Source organism: Acomys minous (assembly GCF_964271855.1).
Source record: "Acomys minous genome assembly, chromosome: 6".
NCBI classification, from domain to species: domain Eukaryota; kingdom Metazoa; phylum Chordata; class Mammalia; order Rodentia; family Muridae; genus Acomys; species Acomys minous.
In genome coordinates this window covers 49521100-49536668 of record NC_140487.1, presented here as the reverse complement: position 1 = coordinate 49536668, position 15569 = coordinate 49521100, and the positions used below count along the sequence as shown (strand labels likewise).

General features: G+C 37.1%; 1 protein-coding gene across 1 annotated transcript in view; it reads left to right on the top strand.

Moving 5' to 3' along the window:
• MMRN1 (multimerin 1) overlaps positions 1 to 15569 on the top strand; it is a 47180-nt gene that overhangs the window by 11748 nt on the left and 19863 nt on the right. The window contains exons 3-5 of the mRNA XM_084786979.1: positions 1061 to 1167; positions 12290 to 12391; positions 14104 to 14277. Of these exons, the coding sequence (XP_084643105.1) occupies positions 1061 to 1167; positions 12290 to 12391; positions 14104 to 14277 (383 nt within the window). The remainder of the gene's footprint in view (positions 1 to 1060; positions 1168 to 12289; positions 12392 to 14103; positions 14278 to 15569) is intronic.

The window sequence follows — 15569 nt, the reverse complement described above, 5'->3', positions numbered from 1 at the left end:
AGCATGGCCCTCACTTATATAAGTCATATTAAAACTCCAGTTCCATCAGTTTTACATATGAAAAATTTAGCAAGTTATTTATGTCTCTATTATTCATGATCCTCAGTAAATCAGAGTAATAACATCGTTGTTATAGAATTAAAGTGATTATGAAGTAGGTTTATGTCTACTTGTATATATAATACACCTATTTGGTAAATAATACCTGTACAGTGGAGTCTTGTGTTTAATGGTAATATATTATACTTATAACTTTGACTCACATATATACAGAGCCGATAATTGGGTGCCATTTATGAATTATTTCATCTGTTTTATTCAAATGTTATAATTTTGAATCTTGGAAAATTAAAATATAAAAGTTGAAATGACAGCAGCATGAAATTATCCTAATTTCAATTTAATCACCAATATAACTTATTTCATATGGCCTGATTTCTTTGCTGGAAATGGACATCTTATTAACTATAACCATTTAGGAAGTAATAGGAATGGAAATAGATAAAATATTTTAATATTATGCTTTAAAGCTGGAGTTAACATAAGTTCTAACACTTCTTAGCAGAAAACATAATGCAAAAAAACTATTGTGTCTTTAGAAAACACAATGACATATTAATTTAAAATACTAGTAATAAAACCACTTATGGTTTTTGTTGCATATTCAAAGCAACTCTATTGGCCGTTTTGAATATAATGTTGATGATAGGCTTATGATTCTATAATAGTACCAAGACTAAATGGTTATTGCATTTCAGAAAGTATTCTAAAGACTTACTTTTATAGTTCTTGTTCTATCTTTTAAAAAATATATTTTATTAATATATTCATATTATATCTAAATTGTTATCCCACCCCTTGTATCCTCCCATTCCTCCCTCTCTCCCATTTTACCCTTACTCCCCTCCCCTATGACTGTGACTAGGGGGACTTCCTCCTCCTGTATATGCTCATAGGGTATCAAGTCTCTTCTTGGTAGCCTGCTATTCTTCCTCTGAGTGCCACCAGGTCTCCCCATACAGGGGACGTGAAGCAAATAATTTGTTGCTCTTCTCTTCAGATCTCAGAAGACCTCCAATGCTGTCTATAGGATGCAGCATAAGATTGTCACCTCATTAGAATGGAGATGCTGTCCTGGATACATAGGGCCAAACTGCCAGATCAAAGGTATCTGCCAATAAGAACATCATAATAACAGATTCAGAGAAATAAGTAATTGAATTGATCAATTATGAGCCAAGGAAAATTAGTAAGAAGCCAGTTGTTTTAAAGCTTCCTAAGTGGGAATCGCATAACCTGCCTTTTCATTGTCCTCTTAGTCTTTGTATTGGTTTTAGAAGTGAAAGCTCACTCTTTTACTTACTCTTAATTAAAGCTACAAAGACAAGCCTTCTTGAGATATTATTGCAAATTATAATTTTATACTCTAAGTACATATGACCCATATAAAATAACTATAAAACCCGCTGGTTTTGCTTCAGTTCACCTATATGATATGATGGGACTGTGAATGAAAGTTCATATTAAAAAATATACCATGTATACTATGAATAACTAGATTTTTTTATCTTAAAGGAGACAACTTTTTTCTAAAGCTAAGGTTTTAAGAATGTTCTGGTAGAAGGCTAATCAAACACACAGTCACCTGCTGTGGCCTAACATTTATGCAACTATTATTTTGTTTTTTACTTTAAACAGGCTTTTTTTGAAAAATAAGACTTGGCATCTGCATTTATATTTTAAGTGAATGAATATTACAAGAAAGTCCATTAGCTGTGCTGAAGAATTCAATCAACAGTGTAGGAGATTGTGATTAAAAATTAATGGAACTGTGGAGAAACCATTATGAGTCACATTAAGAAACAGCAAATCCTGTAAGGGAGCTCTAAGAATCACACAGTTTAGTCAGCAGCATTATCCATGGCTGGCCAGCCCATGCATGCAGCAAGGATCTGTGGGCAAATCTTCCATACCTTTGTTTTCTTTGGGCCTGGTTTAAATTTTACAGAAAACATAAACACGTCCAACACATTTTGAGATGGTAGCATGGATGTTTTGCCTTTTACAGAAATCATTACCCACACTAAAAATATTTGGAAATGAAGTGATACAAAATGTTTGAAAAAGATCCAAATGTGGCATTGCTTTCAAATAATTTGTTTTTAGAAGGAATGCAAACATATTCACAATGTTACAGTACATTTGTTTCTAACCTACTTTTTTTTGATATTTTAAAATCTTAACAATATTTGGAATTGTGTTTAAGGTTTTTATTTCTCCTCTTATATAGAAAGCATTTTAGGAATATTAACCCTATGATTATTTCCTACAGATTAAAATATTGGCTTGCAAAGTGTCCTTTCAGAAATGTAGGCTGTCATTACACACTCCGTTGCACAGAACGGCTGACTGCAGGTGGCAGGGAGCAAAGCAATATGTCAAAGCACGTCCCAGGCCCAACTGCTGAGAGCTGTGCGTGCCCCACATTCAGCCTCCTGTACTTGCTAATCAATTCTTAATCATTATGGCAGACTGCATACATGTAGATGGAAAAGAAGCTACAGAATCCAGTGTTAAATATAACCACAAGAAACAAAGCCAAGTGATAATTTGCATATCTGTTCTGCATGGCCAGTCCCTTCTTATGAGGATTACCAAGTGTTTAAGTGTAAGTGGTTTATATTCCTGTGGTCAATGGCACCTCAGATTCTTCCTAGAAGCCATCTATGGATATCTTTAATATTAAACTTTCAGTTTGCTGTTTCAATACATGTTGGGGGAAAAAAGTCTCAGAAAAACTTCATTGATGACCTCCAGTCATAGTCACCTAATTAAAGCAACACAAAAGGCCGGTGTCTGCTGATTAGGATGTTATGAGGAGGCATCTTTCCTATTGAAATATATGTGAGAATAAGCCTACGATGACAGGTTTGCCCAATTATTTCAAGTTGTCATATAGTCGATTCTAATGGAGATTTGATTCCAACAGAATGTCATGTTGCTCAAACAGAATCCTAGCCATTTGTCTCTTACTTTATTGTAGTCCACCAAGCACTTGAAATTTTTATAAGTGAAATTGATACTGGTAGCATCAAGAGCCACTGCCTCATGTAGTCCCTGAACCATTAATTCATTAGTTCTGTCCTGGTTTACTTTGTCCTTTGCATCTTTCCATTCTGATACTTACCTAATGACATCTCAAGCTGTCCCTCAACCCATTGTACTTAATAAATATGCCGTCAGCTTTTCATTCTTATACAGTGGATCAAACTGTCCCCATAAGTATATAGAGTTTGGCAGCACAGCCTTTGAGGTTTCGTGTGGCAGGCTGTCTCAGAGCAAGAATGATCTGTCTGGTTGATCCATTCTTTTAAACCTCTGCTGAGACCTCTAGAGTCTGTTTATGTAGGTACTGATTGTGTAGGTACAATAGCAATTACTTCAGGCCTCGTCCCTCAAAGTATCATGGGATTATTTATTCATAGAAAATGTGTAAAGTACCACACACATTTCACAAATCTCTGCTTCCCAAATTAGTTTCATCTCCAGAAACAAAATTAATTTCATTCTGTAGACATGATGATTTCCTTTGAATTTGATTACAGCAAAGAAATGGCACGGTGAACTAAAACACGTGATAAGTATCAGAAAGTCTGTTGGCAGCTGGAATGTTCTCCTCATCCTTCCCCAAATGTATCCATCTCTTCCCAGCTCTTCTTCTGCTTCTTTCTGAACTCCATTTGCTGGATGTTGGCAAGAGATGCCGGCTCATCAATCCTGTGGATGTTTCTTCTTGCCTCCTAGTCCAGTGTGCTCATCTGCTGGCCATGTACCTGAGCACACATAATCAGAACACTTGGCTTCTAGTCGTAGCGTACCTACTAAAATAGAAGAGTACCAAAAGGGATTTTTACATTTTGTGGCCGGAACTTTGGGAAAGAAAGAAAGAAAGAAAGAAAGAAAGAAAGAAAGAAAGAAAGAAAGAAAGGGAGGGAAGGGGAGGAGGAGAGAAAGATTAGGTCAAGCATCAAAGCAATAGTTTTCACTTGGTTATGGCTTCAGGTACTGGTCACAAATATTTCATCTTTCCCTTTAGGAGGATACATATTTTATTTGCAATGCCCTATTAGAGACAATTGTTTTAATGTCTGTAGCAACACTCAACTTAAACCCAGGAGATAAAATTTGCAATTGCATACCTCTCCAGTAGATGTCTCTAAAATATTCTGAAGTGAGACAAAGAAATTATGGTTTGCTATTCCATAATAAAAGAAAGCAATTTATGTTCAATTGGTGTTAGATTAGAGAGGATCCTTTTGCAAATCTGCTAAACATTAGAGCCTACACAGATTTTCTGAAAAGAAAAAAAGTACATAAAATTACATTTTACAATATCTATCACAGACAGTATGAATACTGAAAAGATATGTACAGATATGGAATAAGTTGACATCATTATACATTATAAACATGTGCCAAATATTTTATTTTTTCAAATGTGAGAATATCCAATAAGTTATAAAACAACTGCTTGAATTTACATTTTAAATACAAGCTTTCTATAGTGAAATTATGTTAAAATGCATTCCAAATTCATCATGCTGAATTTTATCCTACCTAAAGGAGGAAAAATATGTGTTTCTTGTATTTTTATAAAGCAGCTTCTTCCCAACATTGTCCAATGAGCATCTTGCTTCCTAACACTATGTGACTTTTGGCTGAAGGATGTTGACTTTCAGAGTCTTTATAAGCCACACTGCCTACTTCATCTTCAGGAGCATGCTGAGCACCCACCCTGCTCCTGTGCCTGATGCTGCAGGATCAGCTGGATGTGTCTTGTCTGGCAATAAGCAGGAAAGGGAGAGCGGCCTCATTACTGACTTACCACTAATGACTTCCTCCATATGGCTCAAAGGGCTTAAGGAAAATACCTTTTACAAATTTACAAATAAAACCTGTCTAATTAAAGAGGAAGAAAAAAAAACCTAACAAGAAAATTGTAACTTTGCATTGCAGGATGAAACCAAAGACTAAAGGAGAAAGAGAGGGAGGGAGGGGGGAGGGAGAGAGAGAGAGGACCCTAAGTTGCCTAGGTTGCCTTTTAAAAATAAGTACTCATGGTCTTTACAGTGTATTGGATTAAGCTATTGCTTTTCTGTACCTGCATCTGTCACATAAGGAGAACAAGGGAAAGAGACCTAGAAATCTGTACTCCACAGGACCGAACAGTCTGTATTTGTGTAAAAGGGAAGATAGATTACCAGGACAACCTCAGCAGTCCTTGTGGAAGGGTATACATTGGGGGATACAGAAAGATTTCTAAATGAAAAACAATAAATGGACATCAATCACCCAAGCCTCTCATCACAGGAGAGTAACTGACTGCCTGTCAGATATCCTATCGGCTCTCTGCAGCTACTGGTCAAAATTCTAGAAGATAAATTGGGATGAAGGGCAGTGCTGAACTCTGGTTGACAAACACAGTCAGGAAAATATAGCATCAATTATTGAATTTGTGAAGCAGGCAATTCAAGTTTTTAATAACCTTGGCAGGGACCTCAGCAAATAAGTTCCAGAGCAGAGAGGTTCATGGGACAACCAGATCCCAAGGACCTTTGTGTGGTGTTAAATGCCCCGCAATTTGTAGGACAATTTCCTCACCTAGTTTATACGGGCACGCACATGCATAAGAACATTTGAAATTTATGGCTTAATTGTATTTTTCATTCATAGCAGTCTTCTTAAAACTTCACCAAGCTGTGAAAAAGGGTTCAATTCTCCACCATATATGTCTTAATCATCAAAGAGTAGAGTGTGGTAAGAAACAGGGTTTTGAGGTAAGGTGCCCCATGGTCAAGCTTGGGCAAGAGCCTGTAGGCAGACCACCTCACCAGTGCTGACTGATTTCTTTTTCTCTTCCACTTGTCATTCACTGAAATATGTCCTTGTGCTTCTCAGTTCCTGTTTCCAGACTTCTGACTTCTTTAGTCTTCTTTTTAAGGGTTCATGAATGTTATTTTATGCCTTTTTACTATAAGGTTAATAGAAAATTAGACTTTGGTGTTCAGCGCCGTCTTCCTTTCTGTTCCTCACTTTACCTCATAGCTGGGCTTCTTACCACCTGAAGAAGATACAGGGTTGGTCTAAACTGGTTAGTACAGGGACAACTATGATGCTAGAGAAAGTCCTTCCACACAAATCTCAAACAGCTCTCCTTGATCCATATAGAGTACTTGTGGCAGTCTAAATAATAAGAGCCCTGATGAACCCATATATTTGTATGTTTAGTCACCAGGGAGTGGAAGTGTTTGGAAGAACTAGAAGATTAGAAGGTGTGGGCTTGTTGGATGAAGTGTGTCACTGAGACACCAGGCCCAGTCCCCGCCCCCACCCCACCCCACTGGTGGATGTAAAGTTCTCAGCTGCTTTTCCAGCACCATATGTGCCACCATAGTCCCCACCACGATGATGACAGATTAACCCCAGAAACTGTAAGCAGGCCCCCAGTTAAACACTCTCTTTTTTGTGAGAGTTGCCTTGGTTGTAGTGTTTCTTCACAGCAGTAGAATAGTGATGAAGACAGTGTGCATGTATTATTATGTAGTGTTTGTATCAGATATAAGTCTCCCAGCTTCCCAATCCTAGAAAGATGCTAAGTGAAATGTTATAACCTTCGCAATAAAATATATGGCATGCCATACTTTATAAGAAATGAAAGCCAGGCGTGATGGCACATGTCTGTAATCCCAGCACTCGGGAGGCAGAGGCAGGCGGATCACTGTGAGTTCGAGACCAGACTGGTCTACAAAGTAAGTCCAGGACAGCCAAGGCTAACATAGAGAGACCTTGTCTCAAAAAAACAAAACAAAACAACAACAACAACAAAAAAAGATCAACAATTACTAAAAAGAAACCTCATGAAACTGAAAAGCTTCTGTAAGGCAAAGGACCCTGTCAACAGAACAAAACAGCAGCCTCCACACTAGGAAAAAGCATTATTTATTTTCTTAAATTAACATATATATTAGCCATAATAAATTAGCCACATGCCAAGTCGCAGAAGTCATAAACATAAGCCATCCATACTCTAATAATCCCTAATGACTTGCTGATGCCTCCTGGTTACTGCATGCTTTTTCACTGGTCATGGTTGACACCAACAAATAGTCCTTTTCAGAGAAATCATCAAACATAGGAGACTACTATGAATTTCTCTGAAGAGTTCCCACTCAGATCCAGAGCTATTTGGTTTCACAAGGTCTGTGCACATTTGTAATGTCGATTAACATCAGTGCTCTTGATGTCCTGCTCTGCTGCCCTATATGAAAGAGAAGTGATCGTATTCATGTTTTGTGATCTGTAAAAGCTATGTGCTTTTAAATGTTGCCCCTCATCCTTACCAGCTACATCATGAAAATTCCTAGAACAATTTGAAATGTAGGTACCTCTATCTAAAAGCTGTGTAAGCACCATTTGGTTATAGTTGGGGCAACTTAAATGAAGGAGCATTTTTAATTTTATAGTTCTGTCACATACATTCCATTTATTTAAAATGATCTACTTATTTTTCTCAAGAAACTGATCATATTATATTTGGTTTCAAATAATACATGTATAAATATTTCAAATAACATGTTTCAAATAGCATCTGTTTCAAATAGAGGTGTTTTCATATCACATCTATGTGAAATTATTTATGAGAAAAAAATGATTTTAAAATGGCTTCTTAGCCTTGGTTCCAGCAGGTACTTCTGAAGTTTAAACATTCTTGCAGTGTTTCATGTTTGAACCTGTAACACAAGCTCTCTCTGGCTTTCTGTCCCTCTTCTGTATTTAGACTGTCATGAATTTGCTACATTATAGGAAATTCAGTGTTCATACTTGAACGCTGGCACAACCTAGATGCTTGGTGACAGATACCATATTCATCTTATCATCTCCACTGTTGACAGCAGGACCATATCTGCAGCTGTGCTTGCGTTTCTAGGCTGACTTTCTTACTCTTGTTGTATTGCCCTATTGTTCTTTGTTTTCCAACAGCGGTGGGTTTTTTGTTTTGTTGTTGTTGTTGTTGTTAGTGACAGAGTTTCTCTTTAGCCCAGGCTGGCCTGTAACTCTTAGCATCCTTTCAAGCATTGGAATTACAGCTGTAAATCACCTGGCTTGGCTACATTTTCACAATCATAATTCACAGAAAATTTTTTTCTTGAGTGTTACTATATATGACTATTAATAATATTAAAGATGTTTTACCTTCCATTTTTCTGAGATGAAGCTATTAACTTCAGTCAAATTCATGATAGTCACATTTTAGTTAACTTACAAGAATAGTTATGTATAAAAGATATTTACTTCACTAATAAAATTTAAAATTTTATTTAATTGACTGTTGGTTTCCTAAACATTATTTTTCATTTCATTAGATATTTATTTCAGAAAGAATAGTAGCATAAAATTGATTTGCCATGATATCTCTACTTTAGAATTGTTATCATACTATATGACATAGGAAATAGTTTTGAGATGGTCCTGGGATAGGAATTTCATTCATCTCATATGCTTACTAATATATCCTTTATTCTTTATCACATATGCACAATTAACTTGAAATAAGTTAATATCACAGTTTTAAGATGAATTATATCAATTATTATATAATATTATTATGTGTTTTCTGAAAGATGTGGTTCATAATTGTTAATGTTTTGACAGTTAATAAGCCATATCACTTCATCCTCGCTAGAACCTGGGGTGGGGAGCATGTGTACGGCTGGCTAGGAATGAAGATTGACAGCCTAGCATCAGAGTCTAAGGCTGAACAATCAGTAGCTTCTAGATGTGACAGCTAGGGGGACAACAAAAACATCTTTCATGTTCTGCAAGCCATTTGCTGGGCCTTACCACCTAAGCCACAGGGAGAATGTGTGCATGAAGGAACGGAGAGGCCGTGAGCAGGGCCCGCAAATGCCACTTTCTATAATGGCCCACATCTTTATGGAATGATGGACACGTGATGTTCACTCATTAGACTCATAATAAATCATACCTTTAAAACGTGTTCTGGTCATAACTGGGACTGTATTTAAAGATCTGTGAGGACTTTTGTATTTTAGTTTTGCTGTGAAAATAGAAAATGTTTCTGTCTCGTAACAATAAATTTTATTTGATTTAGAAAATCTTTCAGTTCTTTTAATTTTTTACTTAATTTTTATTTTTTTAATAGTTTATTCAGATTACATCCCGATTGTTATCCCCTCACTTGTATCTTCCTATTCCCACCCCCTCCCCCTTTTATTCTATTTCCCTCCCCTAGACATCTGACTGAGGGGACCTCCTGCCCCACCATATGACCACAGCCGATCAGGTCTCATCTGGACAGCCTGCTTCCCTTTCTTCTGAGTGCCACCAGGCCTCCACACCAAGGGGAAGTGGTCAACTTGAGGGCACCAGAGTTCGTGTCAAAGGCACTCCCCGCTCTACCCACAACCATGGAGAATGAGCTGTCCATTGGCTAGATCTGAATAAGAGGTCTAGGTTTACTGCAAGCATTGTCCTGGTTGGTACAGGAGTTTGTGCAGCCCCCACTGGGTCTAGTTCCGCCAGTCCTGGTGGTCTTCTTGTATCCTCTCATTCTTGCAAACCACTCTCACCTGGAGTCCAGGAGCGAGTCCCAGCATCTGTCCACCCCTGGGTGGAGTCTCTCAGAGGACATCTATGTGGGGCTAATATGCACTTATAAGTGAGTATATACTATGTGCGTCTGTCTGAGTCTGGGTTAACTCACTCAGGATGATCATTTCTAGTTCCATCCATTTGCCTGCAAATTTCAAGATTTCATTTGTTTGTTGTTTTGTTTTGTCTTTTGTTGTTGTTTTTGGTTTGGTTTGGTTTGGTTTGGTTTGGTTTGGTTTGGTTTGGTTTTTTGAGACAGGGTCTCTCTGTGTTAGCCTTGGCTGACCTGGACTCACTTTGTAGACTAGGCTGCCCTCAAACTCACAGCAATCCACCTGATTCTATCTCCTGAGTGCTGGGATTAAAGGTGCGCACCACCACGCCCAGCTGATTTCCTTATTTGTAATAGCTGAGTAGTATTCCATTGTGTAAATGTGCCACAGTTTCTTTACCCATTCTTTGCTTGAATGACATCTAGGTTGTTTCCAGATTTGGCTATCAATTCTTTTCTAAATTAGTGGCTCTTAACCAGAGCCATTAATCAAAATCACCTAAAGACTTCAAAAAATTTAAATACACATGTGCCCAGTTGTCTAACGACCCAGGATCCTGGGAGTGTGAAAAGCAGGGATTATTTAGTATTTCCAAGTCAGTAGGGACATCTAGTTTTTATCTATAGTACAATTAAACAAACAAAGAAAGAAAAAACTAACAGTACTCTTAAACAGTAGAAAGTAACAAAGATGCATGGTATGTATAAAAAACAGAGTGAGAAAGTCCCATGGCAATTAGCTCAGATCACACTGCCATGGCCCAGGCCACTCCGAACCTGCTTTGCTTCCAGATACACAGCCTCACTCCTATTTATTTATTTATTTATTTATTTATTTAAGCTGATTTAGTCCTTTTTATTTTTAGTGAAACCACAGTTGGATTACAATATCACCTGGCTTCCTTACTCACTTTTAAATGCACTACTGCTTTTTTTCTCTCTGTGGTCTAGCTCCAGAAAGTAAGCAATAGGAAAAGGCCATTGTTACCCTGTTACTGCCATTTGTTTTTTCTGCCATCAGTACTTATGGTTAGGGTCCGAGCTCTCCCTGCTCAGAAAAACAGGCTGCGTGGTACGGTTGGCTTGCAGAGGACTTTAATCCAGTGGTTTGGGAGATTTAACATGCATTAGAACCATGTGACCAGCTTGGTAAAAGAGAGATTGCTGTCCCAGAGTTCTTTAAATCGGGGTGGGGTTCTGGCGATGCAGGTTCACATTTTCCCGGGGAATGTTTTCATGGTTTCTGCAGAGACTACAATTGGCTAACCATTAATTTACTCTTTAGCCATGGGCTGGAGTGGACAGAGATGCAATTGGCAAGAACATGCCTTATTACCCCATCCATAGAGAAGTGGCAGGAGAGTTACCCAGTTATTTCATAGATACTTTTGCATGAATCAATTTGAATTTAGAACCTTATTGCCCGGGCATAACAGGAGAGTAATCTTCCCCCTCCTTATCCTAATTCCCAAAGCACTGTATTTCTTCTCTCTAGGCTTTACATCACTTTCTTCCACTAAATAACTAATCAGTTATGGTGGGAGGGGATGTCAAGACAAACTGTACACAAGTAGGAATTCATTGATTTAGCCCAAAGCCTTGAAGAACATTACTGCAAAAATTCAACTTAACAATGGAGACAATTCCGAATTCATGGCAAATATTGGGCATGTTTTAGGGAGTAGGAAAACTTAAAGATTGTCAGCATAGCCACATGAGCATCAGGGGGTCATTAGCATGCACAAGTGCAGTTTCATTGTTGTAGAATTTCATAGGGATTGAAATCCAGCTAGAAATCTAATATGTATTTTCATATGTCTGTGTGCAGTCATCAATGAATAGATCTGTTCGTTCAGAATATGTAAATTAAAGATGTATTATTTGAGGTGCTGAATATTTCAAATGACTCTCTCAAAATATTTCCCAGATAAATATATAAATATTTTAAATATTGAGCTTGTAAGAAATAGGATTTCTTAAAAATAGATACAACTGTTTCTGTTTTGATGCAATTTCACTGATATTATGGGGTAAGCTCCTTGGAAATATGCCTGTAATTGTTTAATTACACTATTAGTTTATTAGATGTATTATTTTTTAAATCTTAGAACAACGTATTTAAATGGCACTATTAATTAAATAGCTGATTTGGGTTCATGCAGCTTTCACTCCTTCCAGCAGTCACCAGTTGGGAAATACGTTATTGAGAAATCAGTCCACTTACAAAGCTGTTGTCGCTTTTACCATAATGGATTGTAAATTCCAGGCAGTGTCATAGGCTGCATCTGCAAAGGCTTGCATCGATCTCTCACCCACATGAATTCTGAATTTTGTTTGTTTGTTTGTTTGTTTGTTTGTTTGTTTTTTGAGGCAGAATTAGCGTCTTAACTTGCATGTGGCGTTTCACTGTCCCACGGATGGGGCGGAGCAGTTCGCTCTGCAGTGAGCCACATCATCAAGCCTCAGTACACAGGAAAATGAGCATCAGCCCCGTTATCACTGAGAGCTGGAAAACAGGAGGCCCTTCCAATGCTAACACTCTATGCTCTCTCTCCTTCTGTCTAGCTGAAGAACAGCAGCAACTGGCACACAGTAACCAGGCTGAAAGTCACACAGCTGTTGAACAAGGAACAGCCCAGCAACAGAAGCAAGACTGTGGCGACCCAGGTCTCAGACTGTGATCACTGTCACCTTCAACACAGTTATTGCCAACACCATATCAGTGGTGATGGACTAACACACTTCTCAGTCCTGTTCTGTTTTGCGAATTGTTTGGGTTATGAAAATGCTGCCATCACACATCCAGGGAAACAGAATGGTTTTCCAAAAACAAAATCAGCTTTTGTTTTACAAACAGTTCAATCATTGAAGAATTTTGATGTTGAGGAACAACTTGACTCTGTTAAGGCAGCTAGGAAGGCTGTTTTGGCTAGTAAAAGACCCCAAATGGGTGCTAATAATTTGGAAAAAGGGTTATTTATGCCTAAGACCTTGTGTTGATGAAAAGTCAGCCTGAGGCAGGTTTTCTATCCTAATTCAATACTTTGCCATTTTAGGCTTAACTTTAACCCCAAAACAAGGTCAGATAACGCATATAGCACCTCTTTAAGACTATGTTTGGCATGGATTCTGGTAAACAGGCATTCATTTGAGAATTGGGATTTAAAAAGATCTCATTTTTAAAAATGCAAGAGATCATCATGTTAAGAGCAATAAACCAGACTCAGAAAAACAAACATCATGTTTTCTCTCAGATGTGAAATCTAGATTTGTCTATATTCACATATAGTGTAAATATGGAGAAGATGTATATCATATACATATAACAGAAAAGTTTTTACTGTCATGCCTTCTGATATATACATATTTATTTGGCAATATATATATATATATATAATCATATGATATATCAGGAAATATCATATATGACATATATATTAGAAACCATGACAGTAGGGGAACTCATTTGGGAGGAGAAAGGAGAGAACTTGAAGGATAATAATGTCAAGAAAGCAGATAATGAATGTTGAATATGAATGAAAAATGATGATAAATATGTAAGAAATGCCATAATGAAATATGTTATTTTGGATGATAACTCAAATAATCAATTTTAAAAAGTGAATTTGGGTAATGTACCTGGAAATTGTTCTTTAATTTATATTGTGACTCAGTAAAACATTGGCAAGTCTTTGAGTCAGTACAATGCATAGGTAAAGTAGTAAATATTGTTGTCCGGAGTGACTCCCTCTAAATTGGCATCTGCTTCTCATTGAGGGATATTTCAGTCAGCATTGAAACACTTGGATAACTGCAATGCCATGCATATGTAAAACCACATACACTGAAAGCTGGGACATGGTTTAAGAGTAGAAATGAGCTATTAGCTGGGTGATGACAAGCTCATTACTTTGGCTTTCCACTCCTTGTTTGTTTGTTCTTATTTCAAGACAGGCTTTCTCTGAATAGCCTTGGCTGTCCTGGATTTGCTTTGTAGACCAGGCTGGCCTCGAACTCAGAGTGATCCACCTGCCTCTGCTTCCCAAGTGCTGGGATTAAAGGCGTGCTCCACCACGCCCAGCAGCACTCAATACTATTTACTCATTCAGAATGCTATGACAAGTCTAAGATTTTTTTAATAAGACAAATTATAAAAATTTTAAAATATAAAAATTAAAAATTTTATAATACTTTTGTAAATGTATCTCCTGAAGTTGCCACTGAAATGTAGCCTATATTTCTAAAATCTATAAGCATCTGTGATCTATTATAATCTATAATCTATATAATCTATTTTGTATAAATCCTCATACAACATAAATTTTGACATGTTTTAAGCCTATGCTTTTAATGGTCCTGACTCTCTCTCCTATATGCAGCTGTGATTCAAAAAATGGCAGAGCAAACGAGCCAGCAGGAGAGGAAGCTTTTGCTTCTGCAGAAGAAGATTGACAATGTTTCTCTGGCTGCAAATGACATGAAGAATGCATATCTCTCCCTAGAAGAGAAACTCGATGGAGACAATGGCAGAGACTTTCAGTCTATTCTAAAAGGTAAAAATAAATAAAATATAAAATTCATTCAGTTAAGACCCAAAACAAGTTTCTTCTTGATATTTTTCTCCTCCTGTCATCTAAGATATTTGCTTTAGATTGGATAGTGAAGAAATAGATATTTTTAAGAATGTAATTTTTTTTAATGTAACTTTAAAATAATTGGAAGTTGTGCATTGAGATATATTTTCATATACTCACTTGATGGGTATTTGATACCGAGGTACAGTGTTGTGTTTAGATGTATATGTAGAATGAGCCCCCAAGTTTGTCACAGTTGTTAGAAAAGTGTGCCTGTGGTGTTGCACAAAGAAACACATAAGAAGGGAAAATGTAACTATATTGTAATCTAAAACTTTTAAAGGATTGAATATTAACAACAACAACAACAACAACAACAATGATATCTAAGTTACATGAAACAAGTAGAGTTTGGAGAGCTATCTCACACAGGTATTAACAGGAAGATGGTGACATGTTTTTGCAAATTCAGAAACTTAGGCAAGTGTTTTCTTACCAAGGAGTCGTAGAAATTCAGATGGAAAAAAAATGTTATAAGGAAACATGATTTTGAGATAATGTTTGGGTTGGTGTCTTTCCAAACAGTGCTACGGTTTTGAGATTTCCTCTGGGATTCACCCCAGTGATGTCCTAAAGAATGAAAGCTAAGGAGCCAACTATGTTTGCGTCTTGTCCTAACGTCCTTCAGTAAATTCCGTACTGACCTTGTCTACGCATAGTGTACCTAGCTTGTCAATCATACTCTGACCTCCAGATCATGTCATTTTTGATAGTTGAAATTAAGCACTATCAGCAATTTTTGGAGCTAGATAATTCAATAAGGAGGTAAAGGCCAGCTTCCACAGGTCAGGGTAAACTGAGGCAGGGTGGGGAGTCAGTGATTGATCACTCAGCAACCTTTTCTCTGATGGAATGAAGCTTGATTCATTGGGATCAGCAAAGTACTCCCTATGGCTGGTGAGAAGCACACACACAAAGATAAATACATAATACATATATACATACATACATACATACATACATACATATACACATACATATACACATACACACACACACACACACACACACACACACACACACACACACACACACACTTGGTTGATGGAACAAAGCTGCAACAATTTTTTTTCTCCCAGAGCTTATATATCCCAGCAAAAAGAAAATTACAGTGTGGTTACATGTTATTTTTTTCTAGTGAATTATTACAATGAGTATATGAAAATGTGTTCCCCAATATCTCACATGATCACATGCTTTATGTATTATAT